This window comes from Mustela lutreola, chromosome 1, assembly GCF_030435805.1.
Source record: "Mustela lutreola isolate mMusLut2 chromosome 1, mMusLut2.pri, whole genome shotgun sequence".
In the NCBI taxonomy this organism is placed as follows: Eukaryota; Metazoa; Chordata; class Mammalia; order Carnivora; family Mustelidae; genus Mustela; species Mustela lutreola.
In genome coordinates, this window is record NC_081290.1 from 289,980,745 (window position 1) to 290,002,940 (window position 22,196).

The 22,196-nt window shown below is 53.9% G+C and overlaps 1 protein-coding gene across 3 annotated transcripts; it reads left to right on the forward strand.

Annotated features, from left to right (window-relative positions):
- Nucleotides 1–45: 45 nt before the first annotated feature.
- Nucleotides 46–21,682, forward strand: SIRT3 (sirtuin 3). Of its 3 annotated transcripts, none has more exons than XM_059153121.1 (8): nucleotides 48–571; nucleotides 4,101–4,248; nucleotides 5,455–5,646; nucleotides 5,742–5,974; nucleotides 8,549–8,649; nucleotides 15,820–15,981; nucleotides 19,488–19,697; nucleotides 21,124–21,682. In XM_059153121.1, exons 1-8 carry the CDS (start codon nucleotides 517–519, stop codon nucleotides 21,142–21,144), a joined length of 1,122 nt encoding a protein of 373 aa, XP_059009104.1. In that variant the 5' UTR covers nucleotides 48–516; the 3' UTR covers nucleotides 21,145–21,682. The 3 variants fall into 3 exon arrangements, with proteins under 3 accessions (XP_059009118.1, XP_059009104.1, XP_059009108.1); XM_059153125.1 differs by lacking the exon at nucleotides 48–571 and adding an exon at nucleotides 1,857–2,019; XM_059153135.1 differs by lacking the exon at nucleotides 5,455–5,646 and having other exon boundaries at nucleotides 46–571.
- Nucleotides 21,683–22,196: the final 514 nt, after the last annotated feature.

The following is a 22,196-nucleotide window of genomic DNA, read 5'->3' on the forward strand; positions in this document are numbered from 1 at the left end:
CGCGCGAGGCAGGCCGGGAGCGCGCGAGGCAGGCCGGGAGCGCCCGGGCGGCCGCGGCGCGCGCCGGTCGTCAGGGTAACGGCGCCTGCGCCGCGGGAGAAGATCGCTCCGGGGTTTGTGCCGGGCTTCCCGCGCAGACCGCGGAGCCGTTCCGCGGTACGAGGGCCTGGGGCCGGCCCGGCCTCCGACCGGCTTTGCGGCCTCGGCCCTGGTGACGCGCAGGCTCTCATCTCGATGGGGACCGCGGTGACAGCAGCGTCTGAACCGTGGCTCGCGAGGACGGACTGAGAATGCCGTGAGCGGCCGGAGCAAGTGCTCGCAGAGTTCGCCTCCCCGTCCCGGCTGAACCGGGTGGGGAAGTGGGAGAGGCGAGGGCTGGCGCCTGGGCCCGTCTCCGGGGCGAGAGGCGGGACCCCAAGGGGCTGGGACGCCGCCCCCGCCTGGCGTCCCTCCACCTGGGCTGGACTCGCGGCCCTTGGGGACAAGGTCGCGAGCGCGCGGCGGCGGAGCGTGGACATGGCCTGGTGGGCTCGGCCTGCGCTTTCCGCCTCCAGAGCCTGGGGCCCGGCAGGTGAGGGGCCTCTCGGCGCGGCAGGGCGGCCGCAGGGGTGCGTCGGCGCGGGCGGGGCCGGGGGAGGCGAGCGCTCAGGCGCCCGCGCTGCTGGGGCTGAGTAGCGGGCGGGGTTCGGTAGAGGCGGGCGCCGGGGTCCGGTGTTCTCCGTGCGTGGTCGCGGGACTCTGCAGAACCGGGAAACGCGGGCCCCCGTTCACGCAGCTCAGAGGACAGTCCAGAGGTCAGCGGCACCGCGGGTTCTCGGCTCTCCTCTGCACGTTTCGGGCGGGTGCGGGCGGCACTCGTGGGTCCTGTGGACAGTCGCTGCTGCCACGCAAGTGTCAGAACGTACGTGCCTCCGCGGTCGTCCATGCGGACCTGCAGCATTCCCCTGTTTTCATGCGAGCCCCCCCCATCCACCCCAGCAAGCGCCCCCCCGACCCTGCCTCGCCGTCCGGGAAACGGCTCGAGTCGGGGGGAGGGACCTGTCGCCCCGGTCCCGGAGGGGCAGGTCTAGATGCCCCCGGGGCTTCGCGGTGGTTGGCCGTTCGGACCCCTGCCGCCGCCGGTTTCCGCGGGGCACTGCGGGTCCCCGCGCCGACTTCCGGGTTGGGCGCGAGCTCCAGGATTCCGTTCTACCGATGCTTCCTAAGGTGCGTAATCGCTCTGTCCTGGAGACCCTTTGTGATCCGGTCATGGCCGGTCACGCTGAGGGACGCTGTCCGGACTCCCTTGGGGCCAACGCCTGGGTCGAAAGGTGTGTGGGTTTCCATCGGCCTCGACAAAGACGGTGCCGTTCGCACTTCGCTAGCGTGTGTTCCTACCCTTCTCGGCAGTAATTGCACATTTGGGGATCTTTGCTGTTAACTTTAAAAATAAAATTAATTTGCCAAGAAAATGGGTGTGTTCAGGAGTAGCAGAAAATGCAACCCAAGACAAGAAAGCTCTGGCAAAACCACAGACCGGTTCCGTAAACAGAAGTGCCCTTAGGAGGAAGGGGAGGGGGGCTTGGAGGGCCGTGGGAAGCGCTACGTCCTTCGGGACGAACCGGGACCTGGAAGTATGCTGGCTTCTCGTTGGCTGTGCCGCGCCCCCCTCGGCCGGGCTCTGCTCTCATTGGCAGAGCTGTGACTGGCTCTCATTGGCTGGGCTATGGCTGACTCCTTGCCTAGGCTCGGCTCTCATTGGCTGAGGTGTGCTGTCACTGGCTGGGCTCTGCCCTCATTGGCTGGGCGGTCCGGAGGGACGCTGCGGCTTCTTCCCGCGGGGAAGGCGGAGGGCTGCGAGGAGGACGTGGCGGGCGGGAGAGCGCCCCCTGCCGGCCTCCGCTGCGCGTCGGCGAGGTCGCCCCCACTCGGTCTCCCTGCCCAGGCGTTGGACACGGGACTGTCTCAGGGCCCGCCGTTGTTAAGAAACGAAGTGTCCCTGAGGGATTATAATAACCGACTTGATGCCGCCTCGCACAGGTACGGAGAGTGTTGTTGAGGAGCTTAATAGATCCGAGGGCTGTTCCTTCATTCCCGAAAATTCCTTCTTGACTGCGCTGACCCGGGTCCCGGCGCATGCGGACTCCGGCCGCCCGAGGACAGCGCCCGAAAGACCCCGGCCCCTGACACGGCCCGGTGGGGACGGACCCGGCCCCTGACACGGCCCCGCTGAGACCGCAGTCCGGCTGTGTCCCGTGCTGCTGCCGACCCGCTGACAATCGGGGGCCCCACAACCCCCCTCCTCCGGGTCCATTCATTTACGCGAGCGGCTCACAGCACGGGGGAGACCCGCTGACCGAGTCGATGACGGGCTTCGTCCGCAGGATGCTCGAGGAACGGAGTGAACCGCCAGACCCAGAGATGCAGGGGGAGGTCGGCAAGGGTCCCTGGTCCCTTGTGCCTCACGGAGCTTGGGGCGCAGGGGCCCGGCATGTGGTTCACCGACCGGGAGGCCCTCTGAGCCCCCCTCCTCTTGAGTTCTCCGGAGACTCCGACCCTCTAATCACAGTCGGTCTGCCCGGCAGCCAGCCCCCACCCTTAGGGCCTTCCCGAGGTCCCCTCCTGGACATGACCCAGATGTGGTGGGGAGGGGCTGGTTACGCGGAACAGGACACCCACTTCACCTTCGTGGCTGTGAGGGGAGTTGGGGAACTGAGGACTGAGACCGATCGACCATGGTAACAAAAGACGTGCCCTTTGCTCTTAGGAATTCCGAGGGTTTGAGGATGAAGAGCAAAAACATTATAAATCACAATATCACAACTTCCCTTTAATTCCTTTTGTGTTTCTCATAATGACTTGCATGTAGGAGGAGCTCAGTAAACGTTGGGCGGAGATCGCAGGGGAAGAGTCGCTCTAGGTGCTGAGGGACACGGCGCCGTTCCCCGCTGTGGGGACAGCCCGAGCATCTCTTCTCTTCCTGACCGTCTGGCCAGTTTTCACTGGAAAACTTCCTTTGGAGACTTACCACGTCACACTCAGAAGAACTGCTTGACGGGTGCTTTTACACAAGTGTCTGATGCAGCAGAACCCCTTCAGGGTTGTGGGCATCTCCGCAGGAGTGTGGGCATGAGGGGGAAGCACTGTGCTCCCTGCTGTGTGGATTTCCTGTGCTTTCTGCTGGGAAGGGTCGTCTTGAGCAAGGCTGTAAGAATCACTTCTTGGTCTGGCGTTAGCTGCTGCGGCTCAGGATGGCAGAGTGACTTGATGAGACCAACAGTGACCTAGGGCTCTGAGTCTCCTTTGGGGCCGTCGGCCCTGCACATACACCTTCCTTTGTCTTGTTCCTCTTTCTTTTGTACATACCTTTCAGAAATCTCTTCTTTTGAAAAGCCAAGGCGATGCCCATGTGGTGGGAGAGGCAACAACACAAGCAAGTAGGCCGGGAGCAGCAGGCAAGGGCCTGACCCCCGGGTGCAGTGTGCGAGGTGGCGTGCAGGGTCGCCGCGGGGAGGGAGGGGCCGTCAGCCTGCCTAAAAGGAGCAGGGAATCAAACGAGCGCAAAGTGATTGTTCACTGGGGTTCGCCGGTGGCTTCCAGAAGGAGGTGGCATCACGAAGTCCTGGCCTTGACTGTGGGAAAGCTGGACATGCCGAGGTGGAGAAAGGTCTTTAAGGCAGAGGAAGCCGGGGTCGGACATACACAAGAGCCAGGCAGTCCTGTTGCTTGGCTGAAAGCAGGGGTATATAAGAGGGCAGGGTGGGGCTTGAAATTGTCACTGGGGTGGGACACGCTGTGCTGGGATGGGGAGCAGAGAGCTTCTGGGGACCCTCACTGCCCGTGTGTCCCGTGGGGGTGTCGGTGCAGAGAGTGGGCAGTGTTGGTTTGGAAGGAGCGAAAGAACGCAGAAGACAGAGTCATCCCTCTAGAAGATTCGTGCTCCCGAGTTGTTCGAATATGTATGACGACGTGCTTTTGGGATGATGCTCATTTCTTGCCTAAACCACAAATGAGTAGAGGAAGTGCTCCCCGTCTCCTGTTTTTACGTCTGTATTCATTTAGATCCATCACTCATGTGAGGAAGGTTCTGACTTCTTTTGTTGAATCTCTTTTCCCGTCAGGGTGGAGGAGTTTCTATACTGAAGTCAGAGACGTCCTGGGGGAGGGTCATCAAGGGCCTTCTCCTGGAAGAACGGACATGGTGGCCACCAGTCTCTGGGGTGTGAGAATGGTGCCCGGCGCAGTGGGGCTGGCGGTCCTGAACCCTGGGTGAGTTGCCAGCATGATGCCAGGAGATGAGGCAGTTGTGCAGCCTGGTTAGATGTTGCACAGGGGCCCCAGCAGCAGATCAGTGAACCTAGGTAGCATTCCCAGGCCCACAGGAGGTGAGGCTCTGTTGCCCTGCCTCCCACGGCTGCGGACTCACTTGCAGGGGATGCTGTGGGCTTCGTGTTACTCGCGCTGCTTTTGTTTCTTCCTGTTGCTTTCCTGGGTGTTGGGTCCTTTTCTAAGTCCTGAGGCTCTGCTGAAGCTCGTGACTTGTACGTTGTGTCTCACTTTTTTCCCAATGGAAGATCATCCTGCAACCCTAGCACTCAGCCGTGGGAGTGTCTCGGCTCCTGGCTTCTGGGGGTGACTCGAGAAGCCTTCCAGTGTTTCTCAGAGAGCCCGAGCTGAGTCTACCCACTGCCTTGTCTTTTTTTTTTTTTTTTTTTAAATTATCTATTTATTTGAGAGAGAGAGAAAAAGAGCACAAGCAGGGAGAAGGGCAGAGAGAGAGAAGCAGACTCCCGGCTGTGCAGGGAGTCCCATGTGGCGCCCAATCCCAGGACCCAGAGATAGTGGCATGAACCTCAGGCAGACACCCACTGACTGAGCGCCGCCGAGGGCCCCAGCCCCCAACCCACTACCTTGTCTCGGTTGTGGGATTCCTTCGGCTGCTTCATAGTACCAGCGGTGGCGAACATTGAAGATCAAGTTTCTACAGCAGTGTGGAGCCTTAGCGGTCAGGGCGCGAGTGTTTCTGGAATGGTCTCCAGAACCCGCTTTTTCTCCTGATTGTTTTTGGTGTAAAGTCTGAGACATTTGGCTTTCTTTAAGTGTCACTGCCCGTCTGTCACACCCAGGTGTGCGAAGTGTATGCCTCTGCAGAGAGCACACCCAGAACCCCACACAGCTCCCACACCTCTGGTGCGGACCCTGTTCTCTTCACACTCGCCCTGGACAACAGAATTAAGAGACCATACATTCCTTGTTTGCCCAATTCCAACTGACTTCAATTTTTTGTTCCCAAATAAGTTGTGATTTCTGAGTTGAGACTCCTTTCTCTTGTAGCCCAGTAGTCCTCCGTGATGAGAAGCGTGGTCATCTGGGGGGAGGAGAGGGAAGTGTATCATCGGTCTCAGTGGTGGGGGTGGCGGGAGGGCTAGCACGAGCTTACCTGTCCCTAGTCACCTGGCCACTCTCTTCTGTTAGCATTGCAGGTGGAAGAAGACCCATATCTTTTTCCGCTGGTGCCTCGAGCGTCTTTGGAAGAGGAGGCAGCAGTAGGAAGGAGAAGCTTTCTCTGCAGGACATAGCAGAGCTGATCCAAGCCAGAGCCTGCCAGAGGGTGGTGGTCATGGTGGGTGCCGGCATCAGTACGCCCAGCGGCATTCCGGACTTCAGGTGCCCTGCCGCGCCGGCTCTTCCCTGGGCACCTGGGCTGCCTCCTGGCCCCACCCTCCTGCTCTGGGCTCAGAGCGTCTTGCTCCTTTTTGCAGGTCTCCCAGGAGCGGCCTCTACAGTAACCTGCAGCAGTACGACCTCCCATACCCCGAGGCCATTTTCGAGCTCGCTTTCTTCTCTCACAACCCCAAGCCCTTTTTCACTTTGGCCAAGGAGCTGTACCTCAGGAACTACAGGCCCAACATCATACACTACTTCCTCCGACTGCTGCACGACAAGGGCCTCCTTCTGCGGCTCTACACACAGAACATTGATGGGCTGGAGAGAGGTGAGCCCTCCGCCTGTCTCTACCTGGTCACATGCTTCCAGGCAGTGCTTACCCTGTCCTCTGATTTCAAGCCCACTAGTTACGCCTTTGTCCCTGACAAAAAGTCCCCCGTGTGTTTAAGAGTCACTGTGGAGGGACGCCTGGGTGGCTCAGTTCGTTAGGCGGCTGCCTTCGGCTCAGGTCATGATCCTAGCGTCCTGGGGTCGAGTCCCACATCGGTCTCCTTGTTCTGTAGGGAGCCTGTTTCTCCCCCTGCCACTCTGTCTGCCTGTGCGCTCGCGCGCGCGCTCTCTCTCTCTGACAAAAAAATAAAATCTTTTAAAAATAAATAAATTAAAAATTAAAAAAAAAAAGTCACTGTGGAGATCTCACTAGTGGACCCGATGTCCTGGCCTACTGGCTAGGCTGTGAGTTTTGGAAAGAGTTAAAGTTGATATTGGGAGCTTCTAGTTCAGCTAATCTGATATAATGATTTCTTTTTCAAGAAATTAATTATGAACTTTTTCGAGCACATACAAGTGGAGGACTGTGGTGAGCCCTCAAGCCCTCGACACAGCCGGTCCTTCCTTTGTCTGTGTCTTGCCGCCCCGCCACCTCTCAGCCCCAGTTATGTTGAAGTGCGTCTGTCCGTGATGTCATGAACTTAACCTGTAAACAACCTGTAAGTACTTCACTGGGTATCCGGAGAAGGTAAAGACCTTTAAAACATAACTCTGATGTCACGGTCACAAAGAGATGACCACTACTCCCTTAGTGTTATCAGACTGTTTGTATAGTGATGTCCTGCCTGCCCCGGTAGCAGCCCTGACCAGTGACTCACGGATGGTCCTGACGCTGACTGTGCGTCGCGAGAGGCACTGGCTGAGCCTTTCTCTCATGGCAGCGGCGCTGACGGGTGCTGCGAGCCAGCAGCGGCTCGGCTGGGCCGCAGACACCCGGTGGTTTGAAAACCGGAGTGGCCTGGACTGCACTTAGCAGCCACGAACACCCATGGGGATGACCTCTCCTTCTGGAGCTGCGGCAGGACAGGCCTTGTGGGAAGGTGGGAGCGTGTGGCCGTGGGCTTTCGCATGTGGAGATTTAGGACAGTAATGGGGACAGTAGGAAGCCACCGCAGCTGGGACTGTCTGCCCGTCACAGCTCCAAAGCTGACCGTGGGAACAGGTAACTGTCATAATAAGGTAACTCTGTTTTTCTACAGCTTTTCCCCCTTGTTAGTACAGTATTTATTTGTCTTCCCTCTGTCAAACCCTGAGCCAACCACTTTCCCCAGGCTGCCTGGGGAGGGTTAGGAAAAGGAACATACAGGGCAGACAGGACGCGGGACAAAAACCTATGGGAGGTGGAGGCGGCTCCTTCACATGGCGAAGAGGATGAGAAAGGCCGCTGTCCCTCTGAGAGGGCAAAGCCCAGAACGATGCGGGAGAAGAGCTCTTGCTTCAGAGGAGGCTTCCTAGCCCAGCCAGGGATGAGGCTTCTGAGAGCCGGAGGCGCCTACCGCGGGAGCCTCAGCCAGTGTGCGGAGGTCCCGTGAGACCGTGTGGTTCAGAAGCTGCGGGGAGACGAAGGGAGGTCAGGGTTGTGGCGCTGCATCTGAGGCTCTTCTCTGTCAGCGTCCCTGGGGGGGGTTAGTGCCGACGCAGTCAGCAGTGGGCTCCACAGCTGGCAGGCGCTCCTGGCCAGGAAGAGGCTGGGGACGACCTCGGCATAGGATGAGTGGCTGCGGCAGGAGAGCTGCTCCCGGTGCAGAGAGGACAGACGGGCCGGGTGGGGTGGGGTGGGTGGTGCTCTACAGGTTTTATATTTTTTTGAAACATACGGTCTTCATTTCGTTTTTTTGTTTTATTTTGTTTTGTTTTTTAAAAGATTTTATTTATTTATTTGACAGAGAGAAATTACAAGTACGCTGAGAGGCAGGCAGAGAGAGAGGAGGAAGCAGGCTCCCTGCTGAGCAGAGAGCCCGATGTGGGACTCGATCCCAGGACCCTGAGATCATGACCTGAGCCGAAGGCAGCGGCTTAACCCACTGAGCCACCCAGGCGCCCCTGTTTTGTTTTGTTTTTAATTTTAAGATTTAGTTATTGGAGAGAGAGTGAGAGCCTGCGCACCTGTGCCCGTGGGGGGAGGAGCAGAGGGAGAGGGAGAGAGAGCATCTCCAGCAGACCCTCCTCTGAGAGTGGGGCCTGCCTGCCTCGGGGCTCGATCCTAGGACCCTGAGACCAAGACCTGAGCCGAAATCAAGAGTCAGATGCTCAGTGACTGAGCCATCCAGACACCCCTATATAGCTTTTTCACTTTTCCTTAGTGTCTGGAGAGTAGAAAGTGTTTTCCTAGGTATCAGATGTAATCTTATCTGCACTTAGATCAAACCTGTCGACAGGCTTTGTTTAACCATGGTTTGGCTCCACCTGAGAGCCCTCATCGGTGCGCTTACTCCGCTCAGGGGGACATTATCTTCAGGGGGTGGAGGTGGCGATCCCAGGCTTGCACTGAGAGATGGGACTCCGGCAAGGGCCTCCTGGCTGAGAGCTCACCCCTGGAGCTGGCGGCTCTTAGCTGTGGTTTGAATTTCAGTGTCTGGCATCCCTGCCTCAAAGCTGGTTGAAGCTCATGGATCCTTTGCCTCTGCCACGTGCACCGTCTGCCGAAGGCCCTCTCCGGGGAAGGACATTTGGGTGAGTTATCCTGCAGCCCCTTCTCTCTCTCCTGCACTTCGTGGTGGGAGTGACGGGAAAAGTGGCATTTTATAAGCATCATCTTGGAAGAACAACAGTAATGGTGTGAAACGTTTTTCTTTATTTTTAAATTGGAAAAGTAATACACACTTGTAAAACATTAAGAAACGTGGAGGGGAGGGGCGCCTGGGTGGCTCAGTCGGTTAAAGCCTCTGCTTTCGGCTCAGGTCATGATCCCAGGGTCCTGGGATCGAGCCCCGCATCGGGCTCTCTGCTTGGCAGCGAGCCTGCTTCCTCCTCTCTCTCTGCCTGCCTCTCTGCCTACTTGTGATCTCTGTCTGTCAAATAAATAAATAAATCTTTAAAAAAAAAAAAAAAAGGAACGTGGAGGGGAAAACGTATCTCTCTTCAACCTCTTCCTATAGCCCACTTGTAACGGTTTGATGTATAAGGCTCCAAGCCTTAAAAAAAAAAATGCCAAACATACTTGGCCGTATCAGTGTACCTACACCATAGAGTGACTATACTGTTTTTAGTAATAGGATTACTAAGAATTTTAAAAATTTATTTATTTGAGAGAGAGAAGGAGAGAGCACGAGTGGGTCGGGGTGGCAGAGGGAGAGAGAATCCTAAGCAGACCCGCCCTGAGGGCAGAGCCCAATGTGGGGCTGGATCCCATAACCCTGAGATGATGACCCGAGCTGAAACCTAGAGTCAGAGACTTAACTGACTGAGGCATGCAGGTCCCCCAGTAATAGGATTGTTAAGTTTAATATTCTACAAACTGCTTTGTTACAGAACAAAATTGTATGGATGTCTTGTGTCAGTAAGTACAGGTCTGCTTGCTGTTTTTAGTGACTTATATTAAATTTAGCCCTTTACCTTCTGTGGGGTATTTTTTGATGTCTGTGATTTTTGCTATTAGGAACAATGCATCCATGACACTTGTGCTTGGATCCTGTGTCTGTCTGGGGGTAGTTCTGTAGGATGGGTTTCTTCAGGCAGAACAGGATAGACTGGAAAATCTTAAATAAAGATGAAACTCTGAAATATTGCTGAGGTATAGGACCCTGTCTCTTATTTTTTAATGAGGTCAGATTCACAGAACTGTCAGATTAGCATCTGACAGTGCAGCGTTTGTTGGCACTTGATACGTTCCCAGCGTTGGGCCACCACTGCCTCTCTCTGATTCCAGAACATTTTCATCACCGCAGAGGAAAGCTCTGTACTCCCAACCAGTCAACCCTCCCAATAAGCCCTGGTGAACACTGGCCCTTCTCCAGAAGTTCCGACCTGGAGTCATATGCGTGCAGCCTTTTCAGTCCCATTTTCTTCGCTGGGTCAGATGCCTTTAAGATGCCTCCATGTCTTTTGGTGGCTTCGCAGACCACTTCTTCTGAGTGCTGAATAATATTCCCTTGTCTGGATGGACGACAGTTATCTGTTCATCTACTGGAGGGCATCTTGGCTGCTTCTGTGTTTTGGCAGTTATGAACAAAGGTGCTGTAAACCTCCCCACGCAGGCTTTTGTGTGGATGTGAGTTTTCGGCTCTTTTGGGAAATACCAAGTGAGAGCGTGTTTAGTGCATTCTGACGTGGCTCCCCCACTTTGCATTTCTGCCGGCAGCGAGTGGGAGCTGCGTTTGGTGTTGTCCGTGTTTTAGACTTTGGCCGTGGTGGTAGGTGGATGGGGGTCCTGTTTGCTCTCGTGTACAGTTCCATGAGGACATGCTATGTGGAGAAGCTTTTTAGATGCTTGTTTGCTGTCTGTACATCTTCACTGGTGAGCTGTCTATTCGGGTCTTTGGCCGATTTTTTAATTCAGTTGTTCATTTTCTTATTGTGGAGTTTTAAGAACTTTTTTTGTATTATGGATAACTGTCCTTTATCAGATGTCTTTTGTAAATATTGTCTTCCCACTTTCTTGCACTGTCTTTCACAAAGCAGGGTTTTTAATTTTAATGAGGTCTAACATACTGTTCTTCCATGAATTGTGCCTTTGTTTTTAGCTCTGAAGAGTCATTGCCACCTCCTGCCCTGGCCCTTTGTAATAGCATCAAGGGCTGGGGGTCGGGGGCTGGTTGTTTAGGGACCGAATTTGCTGGAGGTGAAAATTGAGAATGGTCGTGGTCTTTCTTTTAGGTGAGTCATCTAGGATGCCCACGAGCTGGTTTTCCAAGTTAACTAAGTCCGGAGTGGACAAGGTTTCCCATGAGATGATGGTTCGGCTCATTAGTAATTGAGTTAAAGGCTACCTGGGTGGATTTAGTATCGAGAGGAATAATTTTCTTTGAGGACAACGTGGAGTCGCTCGTGATGGTCATGAACAGGTTCATTGGGCTTCTCTGAGCAAGCCTGAGTCTGTTCCAGTCAGCAGGCTCAGAAAAGGGTCCTGTAATTGCTCGATGTTGCTTGCAGCCCTCTCGGGAGCTCCCGGGTACGATCCCAAATCTGCCCCCATTGGTGGAGGGCAGGGACAGACTGAGGAGGCGGCCACTCCAGGTTCGTAGGTGTCCATTCTAGTCATCAAGGGAACTGACATACAGGGCTTGTCCCAGGCAGCAGCGGGACGGATCCCCACATCTAACTCCAAATCTTGAAAAGTTCATGAAGAGGCCGTAAGTGGGCTCAGCCCTGTCTACTCTGCACGTGTTCTCAACACCACACCACATCCCCTTCTCAAGGCTGTGTCCTTGGAGCAGCCTCTGCGGGGGGTGGGGCGGGGACACACAAAGGGAACCCAGGGTCCGAGGATGCGGGAACGGAGTGAGGAGCTTCCAAGTGCTGGGGTCCAGGTCACAGGTCAACTGGGGGTCACACCTCTTTGATGACCTTCCCCAACATCTGGAGATTTCCAGCGAGTGTTCTGGTACTTTGCCCAAACTCAGGCATCTGTTTCTCTAAATCCCTTTCAGGGTGCTCCCATTGGGCTGGTTTTATCCAGCGTTTGGCCTGACCCTCTCCAGCAAGCATATGGACCCATCGACATAAATCTGAGAAATCAGATCAGTAAGTTTGAGCGACCGTGTTACGTTCTTCAGCAAATTCTGGGGGTCCTCAGTCACTTTAGGACACTCTTGTAATATGGCTCGGAATTCAGCCTTGGTCCAGGCAACACGAGCAACTTGGTGTTCACCTGGGCCCCAGCAGAGTGAACTTCAGAAGCGGCAGGTGTGGACAGGTTCAGGAGATGGAGGAGGCAGGTGGGGAGAGGTCTGGAGGTAAAGGGAGGCTCAGCAGAGGGTTAGAATGAGCGGTGGGTAGCAGGGAGGTGGGGACTGTGCCGAGGGAAGAGGAAAACGGCTCCAGAGGCGGGACCTGAGCGCACGACCTGCCGGAGACAAAGGAGACGGGGAGGCCGGGCTCAGAGGCGACGCTGACTTCTTTCAGTTGTTTGCCTCTTTGGAAAATGCTGTTTCTAAGTTAACAAACCAAAGTGGGGAGCAAACTTTGAACCCTGAAGTGTTTGGAAGCCTCAAGGTACCAACTAAAATAACATGGCTGTCCGACTCAGCTGTGAGAAGAGTGAATTTGGGGAGATGGCGCGTTCCCCATCACGGCCATCGAAGTTGTAAATTACTTTTGGTGGAGTCCGTCCATTGAGTTAAGAATGCACGTGAGGAGGGACCACAGTTTTGAAACCTAGAGCAAGCTGGGGCCCCAGAAGTGTGGGAGTGTGGGGGCGGTGGTGCCCTCGAAGCGTTTGATCCCCGGGACCCCCTCTCCGAGAGGCTTTTCCCTAGAGGGAAGAGAAAACTTTCCAAACAGTACCGTTTGGGTAGGAGCAGCCTGGCTCTAGGAAGGCGTCAGACCCAAGGTCAAGCAAGGACTCCGAGAAAGGACAAGGCCGTCCTAAGGTCTCGGATAACGCCTGGAGAGCTCAAAACACAGCCCAGGAGAGAGCTCACCCTCGACCCCAGGCTCGGTGGGAGAGCTGCGAGCCTGACTGGGTCTGTGGGGCCTGGCACCTGTTCGCTCGTGGCCTCGGAACCGCCGGGGCAGCACCTGCATCCCACTTCTGACACCAAGTCATGTTTTCCTTAAAAGCAAAACTGCCTTCAGCAAAATGGACTGTTCGGGAACAGTAGAAAAATGCAGTTTGGGACAAGCAAGCTACAGCAAAACTAGGCAAGTCCAAGAAAACAAAGGAGAGGAACATTTGATGGAAAGGAGGGAGGGAGTTGGGAGGGGCTGGAGAAGCAGTTCAGGGGAAAGATGGTGTCTTGCTAGCTGTCACTGGAATGGTTGATTTGTTGTAGACGGTGGTACACATCTTCCCCTGTTGGGACCTGCCTTGATGGTTCTTTGCTGTTGAGGGTTCTTCTATTGGGTCTGTAATTCACAATTCTTCATGTGATTGGTGGTGAGTAGTAGGGTTCCTTCCAGCCTCCTGAATCCAGATTAGCAAGGTCTCCTTTTATTAATTTTCATAACGTCTAGCACCATTTGTTGAAGAGATGAGATTTGTTCCTTTGTCAAAGATCAGTTGACTGTGCAGGTCTACTTTTAGGCTGTTGTGTCCCACTGGTATTTTCACCTGTTCTTAGAATCATGCCACAGTCCTGAGTCCTGTAGCTTTTTATACTAAGTCTTTTTTTTTTTTTTTTTTTTCCAAAGATTGTCAGACAGAGATCACAAGTAGACAGAGAGGCAGGCAGAGAGAGAGAGAGGAAAGGAAACAGGCTCCCTGCTGAGCAGATAGCCTGATGCGGGGCTTGATCCCAGGACCCTGGGATCATGGCCTGAGCTCTTCGCAGAGGCTTTAACTCACTGAGTCACCCAGGTGCCCCTTTATACTAAGTCTTGACGTCTTCTCCGTCATTCTGTGTGTTGGGTATTCTGGTCTTTCCTTATAAACTTAGGATCAGTCTGTCACTGTCTGTTCTTTGCACCTTTGTAACCTCTCCTCTCTGTCTTTGGAGTTTTGCACTTTTACTGTGGTCTATCTCCTTGTGGATTTCCTTTTGTTTACTTATTCTGCTGTAAATTTGTAGGGCTTTCTGAATCTGTGGTTTGAGACCTTGCATCATTGCTGGAAAGACCCATTGGCCATTGCCTCTCCCACTCCCTCTCCTTCCTTGTGGAACTTAAACTCCCACGAGACCTTCTCAGGCTCCCACCCATGACTTTTATGTGTGTTTTGGCTTTCTTCTCTATGCTGCATTGTGAATAATGTCTTTTGATCTGTTTTCCAGTTTATCAACCTTCTATTCTGTTGTTCAGAGTAAAGCTCTTCCATTGAGTGCTAATTCTTCTTTCTTTTTGTTTGTTTGTTTGGAATAGATTTAATGAGATGCAAAACCTCAATCAGCAGTAATCTCATTTCCAGGTCTGAATTACTGGCCTCATTTTTTTCTTCTAAATTTTTATTTAAAAACTAGTTAGTTAATGTAGTGTAGTAGTGGTTTTAGGGGTACAATATAGTGATTCATCATCTACCTACAGTACCCAGTGCTGATCACAAGTGCCTTCCTAATTTTTGGTACTTTTTATTACTGGAAGTTCTCTTTGGTTCTTTTTCAAATCCACTACATTATTTTTTATAGTTTTCTATCCCCATCAGATGCTTCAAAGCTGTCTTATTTTGTTTTAAAGCACTGAACACAATTTCTCCTTAATCTGTATCTGAAGTCTTTGAGTAGACTCTCTTTGGTTGGCTGTCTCTGCTGGTTCTGGCTGGGCTCAGCTTGCTAAGCTGAGGCCAGGAAGTTTTGTCTTAGGAAACTGGAGTCCTCTTTCTTGGGCTCTCTCCTCTGAAACCCAGCCCAGCACATCAACGCAGTCATCTTAGGGTGTAGTGATGGTTTGTGTCCACCTTCCCATGGCCTGCGGGGAAGTGGTCTGTCGTAATGGTCCTTAGAGCTTCAGCCTGAATGTCTGCCAGGCCTAGAACGATGTCATGATTGCTTTAGCTAAAGCTGGGGACAAATTTTATATCACCTTTCACATTGAATTATGCCTAGTGGCGGTTACATGCCTGTAGAGTACCTCCTGAGGGCTGTGTCATCTACTCAGTATTTCATTGGCATCTGAACGGCTCTAATAACTGCCCCAGGTGCACAGCTTCGTGTGACACTTGCGGCATGTCCTGTGCCTTCAGGACCTGCTCTCAAGTACTCCACTCGGCCCCCAGTTTTAGGGTGCTCTGTGAATCAAAATGGGCAAAATGTCAGTAAATGCCAAAGCTGGGCTCATTATTCAGTTGTTGTGAATGTTTGAAAATTTCTTAGTAAAGGCAATCTTTTTTTTTTCAGTCTTTACTTAAGTCCTAGTTATGTTACATACACTGTTGTGTTCGTTTCAGGTGTACAGTTGAGTGACTCACACATCCATATGTCCCCCGGTGCTCGTCACCACAGTGCCCTCCTCTGTCCCCATCCCCCAATCAGCCCGTCCTGTGCCCCCTCCCCTCCAGTCGCCAAGAGTTTGTTCTCATATTGTTAGTTAAGAGTGTTTCTTGAGGGGCGCCTGGGTGGCTCAGTGGGTTAAGGCCTCTGCCTTCGGCTCAGGTCATGATCTCAGGGTCCTGGGATCGAGCCCCGCATCGGGCTCTCTGCTCAGCAGGGAGCCTGCTTCCTTCTCTCTCTCTGCCTGCCTCTCTGCCTGCTTGTGATCTCTGTCTGCCAAATAAATAAATAAAATTTAAAAAAAAAAAAGAGTGTTTCTTGGTTTGCCTCTCTCTCTCTCATTCTGTTTCCCTCAATATTAAGAACCAACTCTTTTTTTTTTTTTTTAAGATTTTATTTAGGGGGCCTGGGTGGCTCAGTGGGTTAAGCCTCTGCCTTCAGCTCGGGTCATGATCCCAGGGTTCTGGGATGAAGCCCCACATTGGGCTCTCTGCTCAGCGGGGAGCCTGCTTCCTCCTCTCTCTCTGCCTACCTGTGATCTCTGTCTGTCAAATAAATAAAATCTTTTAAAAAAGATTTTATTTATTTATTTGACAGACAGAGATCACAGGTAGGCAGAGAGGTAAAGGGGCGGTGGGGGGGGAAGGAGGCTCCCCGCTGAGCAGAGAGCCCAGTGCAGGACTCGATCCCAGGACCCTGGGATCATGACCTGAGCCAAAGGCAGACGCTTAACCCACTGAGCCACCCAGGCAACCTGAGAGAGCCAGCTTTTAAAGTGTGTTGTGACATCGTCTTCGGCCCATTTTCTGTGTCTGTCACACAGGCTGACGTGTCCGTGGACAGGATTCCCCGCTGCCCGGTCTGCACTGGCATCGTGAAACCCGACATCGTGTTCTTTGGGGAGGCACTTCCCCAGAGGTTCCTGCTGCATGTGGTTGATTTCCCTATGGCGGATCTGCTGCTCATCCTTGGGACCTCCTTGGAGGTTTGTCAGCAGGTCCAGAGGTGGACTGAAGTGTGTGTGTGTGTGTGTGTGTGTGTGTGTGCGCGCACGAGGTGGGGGGAGGCTGGAAGGATAGGGCCCGGGGGGGGGCAGCTGGGGGTGGCCCCAGGTGCTCTCGGAGCCTTCTGGCACCCTGACTTGGGAAGGTGAGGAAGCAGAGGTGTTCCTGGCCTAGGGAGCGGCAGTCTGGGCGGAATGGGGACGAGGGAGGACACTCAGCTTTGGGGTTGCTGTCCGTGTGGGTGGGGCACCGTGTGTGAGCAGAAGGGAGGGATGGGGCAGGACAGACATCCCAGGCCATATCGCAGAGGCCGATTTTGTGCTAGAAGCATTGATGGGCTTGAACGGGTTGAACTGGGGACATGGCTGGTGCCCTGCAGTGTCCCAGAGACTGTTGGGGGTGGGGCTTGAAGCAAGATGTCCAGGAGGCTGGTGCTCACGAAGTCAGAGCTACGGGCACATTCAGACCACGTGACTATGAGAGAGGGCAAGCAGAAGGTCTTGGGGACAGGAGAGGGAGTGATTTGGCTCTGTCTGTGGGTGCTCAGGCCATTGGTTGGTAAGGAGGTATGTGAGTGGGGTGCCGAACTCAGTTCTGCACGTGTGTGTGAGGTGCCTGGGACACACCGTGGACACATTCCAGAAGCTGCTCTCCATCTGGACCTGAAGCTCAGGACTTTGTGAAGGACGTTACAAGAGCAATAAATGAGCCTCTTCACCGAGCTCTGCCTGACTGGATGTTGGCACCACAGGGCACCAGGGCCAGGAAGGCCTGTGCTCAGAGCTCCCGCCAGCCCAGAGGCCTCGAGCCCAATGCATTTCTTCAGCAGATGTGCCTGCTGTGGGCCAGCCCCGTGCTAGGGCTTTGGACGGACACAGTAGGACGTCGCAAGCAAGGGACGGTGTTAGGTGGCAGTGTGACAGGAGAAATGACAAGTGGGACGGAAGGCTGGGGAGGGTTGTGAACTGCGTGTAATACCAGTGTGGTTGGTTCATGTGGCCGTGTCGGGAAGGTGAGCCTGGAGCTGAGGCCAGAAGGAGACGTGGCCACATGGAGTGAGTGATCGGAAGGCAGTAGGGACAAGGTCTGACCTCCTGACCCCGCGGGTGCTGTGGTGGGCAGAGTTGGCAGAGACCCCACAGGTGGCAGTCCGGGCGGTGATGGCGGCTGGCCAGGGACACTGCGGAAGGTGTCAGAGCCCAGGTGTGTGAAGGAGTGGTGAGTGGGGGAGCGTGGACACCCGCAGGGCTCCAGGGTTGTGACCTGAATGAGACCGCAAGAACAGAGCTGCTTTCCTGAGAGTGAGAAGCCACATGGGCAGGTTGGGGGAACTTGGCCCCAGACACACTGACTCGAGTGCTGTGTCAGACCTGTGATGCCCATACTGGGCCTGGATGGAAGGGGGAGCTTTGTGGGGGCAGAGGGGCCGGGGGCAGTAGTAGTTAGTGGTGGGTGGTGCGGAGTCTGGCCGCCGCCCTGTGCTGGCCACCAGCAGCAGACACTGGGACCGCCAGTCCTCTGTTTTTTAAGTGAAATGAAAATAACCTTTTTCTCTGGTTATAAAAGTACCGTATGCTCCCACATTATACAGACATAGGGGGTGAAGTAGAGGGTCCCTCCAGGCGGTTTGCTTGTCCTCACAGGCTTCTCTGCTGCCCAGATGTGGGCTCTCAGCAGAGGCAGGGACACTGTGCACAGAGACCTCCTTGGTCAGGTGCGGGTATGCCGTCCCCGCTGGGACCCCCCGAGCAGAGTTCTTGTCTGTGGGCACCAGGGAGTCTGCGGTGTTGCTCAGACTTTATCTCCTGTGCCGTGTGAAAGAGACAGTAACACACTTGATTACAGACCAGCCCTCTGGGTCCCACTGAGGGGGACGCGCGTCAACCATAAGGTGATTTCTGAAATCTGAAATAGTCTGAACTCTGGAACACATCTGGCCCCGAGAGTTTTAAGATGAGGGATGATGGCTGTATAATTTATTTAAGGAACGTTCTATCGATGGACAGCAGGAACGAATAGCGTAAGGATTTTATATTCAGAATAAGAGTGTAGTGAGTGGTTGTGTGGACACGTGTTTGCACATGCATGTGAGCGCCTCCTCTGTTAATATTGAGAAGTTACTTTCCAAAAAGATACACAGACCAGCCGTGTAGGAGTGGCCATTTCCCACATCCTCAGCAACACCAAACATTAGCTGTCTTGAATTGTTTTTTTTAAATCTATCTTTAAGGTTTTCTCCATCGGATTGGTTAGAAATAAATGTGTGTGTGAGAGAGGAGGAAACAGAGAAGGGAGGGCGGGCGGGCTAACCTTTCTGTCGTCAAGAGTGACGTTGGTCTTTTCGTGCCAACCACTGTGTTTTCTTTGGGTTACATATTTATGCCTCTTGCTCATTTTTCATTGGGCTGTTTTCTTAGTCTGTTTATAAATTAGCATTTAAAGCCATAAATTATATAAAGTGTTTATAAATTAGTTTAGCAATTAGAAATATAAACTGTTACATGTTGTTAGTATGTTTGCAGTTTATGGTAATGAGGTTTAAAAATTATTTTTCTACATCATATTTTTTTTTAAAGATTTTATTTATTTGTTTGACAGAGAGAGATCACAAGCAGGCAGAGAGGCAGGCAGAGAGAGAGGAAGGGAAGCAGGCTCCCTGCTGAGCAGAGAGCCCGATGTGGGGCTCGATCCCAGTACCCTGAGATCATGACCTGAGCCGAAGGAAGAGGCTTTAACCCATTGAGCCAACCAGGCGCCCCTCTACATCATATTTTTATGTAGATAATAATGTGGTACTTGGCATTATCTGACTTATCAGGCCTAAAAAGTTCTCTCCCTTTACTTATGAAACCTAAATTCCCGTGAAGAACTGTTCTGTGTACATTTAAATCACTCATTTGAAATGTTTTCCACGAAAGCAGGAGTTGAGTATGTCCCCACCAGGTAATGGGCTAGTGTCCACGCCGTCTATCTCATCTGTTTCTTGTGTTATCACTCGTGAGTGGAAACTTCACTTGAGAGCTGGATGAAGAAGCCCAGAGGTACTAAGTTAGGAGTCCCTGGAGGTCTGGATGGTGGAGACTGTGGAGAGGTGGAGCCCCCTGAGGGCCCAGGCCTTTGCTCCCAGGGAGCGGGAGCGGACGGGCGAGATGCTGCTGGGAGGAGACGGTGTGTGATGGGGCAGGACAGGTAAGAGTGGGTACAGGTCCTGGAGCCCAGATGCACCTGGGCAGGGGGACCTGTGGAGGCCAGAATGTGCGGGAAGCAGAAAGACATGGACCAGGGAGGCACAAGAAGGGAGGAACCCAGGCACTGAGACCGAGCAGACCGCATGACTGGAAGAAGTGAAACAGTGGTGTGTGTTCACTGTGTCCAAGGCCTCACGTCAGTCTGAGCTGCCCTTTCAAAGGCTCAGGCTGTGGCATGCGGTATCCTGGGGGGCTTGGAGGGTGGGCGCTGTGCTCCTCACATTTGGGCAATTTTTCAGGTAGAACCTTTTGCCAGCTTGTCTGAGGCCGTGCGGAGCTCGGTGCCCCGGCTGCTCATCAACCGGGACTTGGTGGGGCCCTTCGCCTGGCGTCCTCGTGGCACGGATGTGGTCCAGCTGGGGGATGTGGTTCAAGGCGTGGAAAGGCTGGTGGAGCTTCTGGGCTGGACGGAAGAGTTGCAGGAGCTTGTCCAGCAGGAGACGGACAAGGTACAGACTGTCAAGCAGGGTCCTCTGAAGAAGGGCTGTCTTCCTCACTGCCCAGGGGTCTGGGTCCACCTGATTTGGAGATCTGGCTGGCTGAAAAGGGACAGAAAGAGAGGATATTGGCTATTACTCCTGTCCCGGCCACTGTCTGGGGCCTTCTGTGTGCTTATGGATTGGGTGTTGTGACTCAGCATCACCCGGTGGAGATGAAGATAGTCGCGGAGCTGCGACTTGGTCCAGGCAGCCTAGGCGGCTCTCACTGCAGCCTTTTGTCCCCTGAATAAAGCAGCACCAGGCTCAGGTGCGGTTCTGAGATGAGCTTTGAGGAGCGGAACTTGTGTGCTGGTATGGGACAAAGCCCCACCTCGGGATGCTTTCAGGAGGTGGTCAGCCCGAGGGCTGCTGGCCTGGGACGACCTCCTGAGGGTAAAAAGCCAAAGACCCCTGATGCTCTCGAGGTGTCAAACCTGTTCAAAGTGAAGTTTCCTTTGAGAATCAGTTAAGCATGTGTGGCCCTAGCGTGAGTGCCTGTTGTCTAAAGGAGGCAGCATCGAGTACCTCAAGTCCAGTTGTCTCCAGAAGGATCATGTGACGCGGCCCTGGGGCTGAGGTCTTGGCAAAGCCTTGCCCTTCAGCTGCGAGTGCCTCAGGACTCAGGGCTGTTGGGTGGGGACTGACCAAAGCCCCCAGCCTCTGGCTGCAGCCTGGTTTCTTACCATGTTGAACCAAAGAAAGAAGAATTTGAGGCTTACTGAGGCCAGGAGGCTTTGTGCTATTTCCACACATCTTAGACATTGTGACCACTGGTTTTTCTGGCCCTCCCTTCCAGAATTTGGCTCTAATGGCTAAGATGTAGGCTGATATCACTCCTTATCTCATTGTAAATGTCAAAGTTCCAGGGCTGGGTAATTGTGGAAGTAGACAAGGCAGGTAGCACAGAAGCCTGTACTTGGCACATCAAAAGAAGAGGCGGTAAGTGGCTTGGTCAGATCACCTGGCAGCTTCTTGGATCTGACATCCTTTTTCCATACAAGACTGAGTCATGTGACACCCCCCCCCCCCCCGGGGATTTTTGGAAGCAGTCCTACAGGATTTGACCTGTGTGATTTTACAGTCTTAAGGAAATTTATGTAAGGTGGGTTCTGGTGTTAGGGGTTTACGTATATAATGAAAGAGCTGCTACCCAGAAGTAAATGTTGAGGGAGGAGCTGCAGTTTGTCCTGGGGTCACCTTCCCCAATAGTGCCCGTTTCTGAGCATTGAGCTTCAGCACATCTCACCTGGCTGGCCACCTGGATTCACCCTGCTGGCTTCGTGTTACTTGAGCTCAACAGCACCATCGGCAGAGGCAGAAATAGTTTGTTTTATGAGATGGTTTGAACCCAGGTCCTGAGGTCTGTGGGTCTGATTTCCTTCCTCCTCTGTTCCAGCTTCATGGACAGGACAGATAGAGTGATGGCGGGTCCCCCTCCCCTTCTGGGACCGGAAATGGTTCCAAGGAGTCCCTGCCCACCTCTGAGCAAAGAGTCTTGGCTGAACCAGAACCTGCTGCCTAAGGAAGAGGGTGAGGCCGACTGGGTCCTGAGCTCTGTGCCAGTGGGTCATGTCGTGCTCCGGCTGTGGGACACCCCAGTTGCGGGCGCCAAGCTGTCCAGCGCTTTTCTGTGGTTTGACTCTTCAGTCTGCTGAAGCTCTTGATGCTGAAAAAAAGCTTTCTCCTGACACTGACCCTCTGGAACCCCAGCGGACCAACAGGACGCCCAGACCGGACCTGCTCTGTGTCTGGGTCTCCGTCTGAAGGGCAGGCTCAGTATCTCTCCCCTTAGACTGTCTGGGGCGGAGGGGCCACAGCCATTCCTAAGGTGTGGTCCTGGGTCCCACGTAATAGAATCGAGTCCTGTAGCACGCTGGCCTCCTTAGTAGAGTTATTGTTAGCTGGAGAAACTTTGTGCATTTCTGGCATGAAATAAACTCTTTGGTCTCCTCAAAGGAATGCAGGTGTTAATGATGTGAAAGGGGACCTTGGGCAAGCATGGACATTCCCCACAATGGAATAACCCAAGGATGGAGAACACGCCACTGGCTCCACCCTGGAGAGGGGCCTAGTGCTGTTTCCCATGGAGCCCCAGCACCCCTCACCACCACACCCCCTCCACTCTACCCTGATGCCGTTCGCCTCAGCCTCCCCCCCAAGAAACTCTTCTGCTCTGGCAGCTAAGCAATACCCCAGTCCCCACTCTGCCCCGCCAGACCTTCCCAGTAATGCCCCCTAATTAACCTCTGTGCTGCGGGAAGGCGTTACTCACTCAGAAACCTCGGCTTGCCTCTGGCCTGCTCATACTTCCTGCACAGGCTCCTTCTGCGGGGGTTGCCCCCAGACCCAGCTTGCTGATCCCCGGCTCCTACCTAGGAGTGTGGTCCCTCCTAGGGATGGTTTCCCTACCCATGGCACATGTAACAGATGCAGAGGGGATCTGGGGGCTCCTCAAGAACAGAGAACAGG

What these genes read in the sequence shown, in the direction of transcription:
- SIRT3 (XM_059153121.1), top strand. Translation starts at nt 517, where the DNA reads ATGGCCTGGTGGGCTCGGCCTGCGCTTTCCGCCTCCAGAGCCTGGGGC. An exon ending in CAGAGCCTGGGGCCCGGCAG is followed by an intron (nt 572 to 4,100) that starts GTGAGGGGCCTC and finishes TTTTCCCGTCAG; the next exon opens with GGTGGAGGAGTTTCTATACT. An exon ending in AGCGGCATTCCGGACTTCAG is followed by an intron (nt 5,647 to 5,741) that starts GTGCCCTGCCGC and finishes TCCTTTTTGCAG; the next exon opens with GTCTCCCAGGAGCGGCCTCT.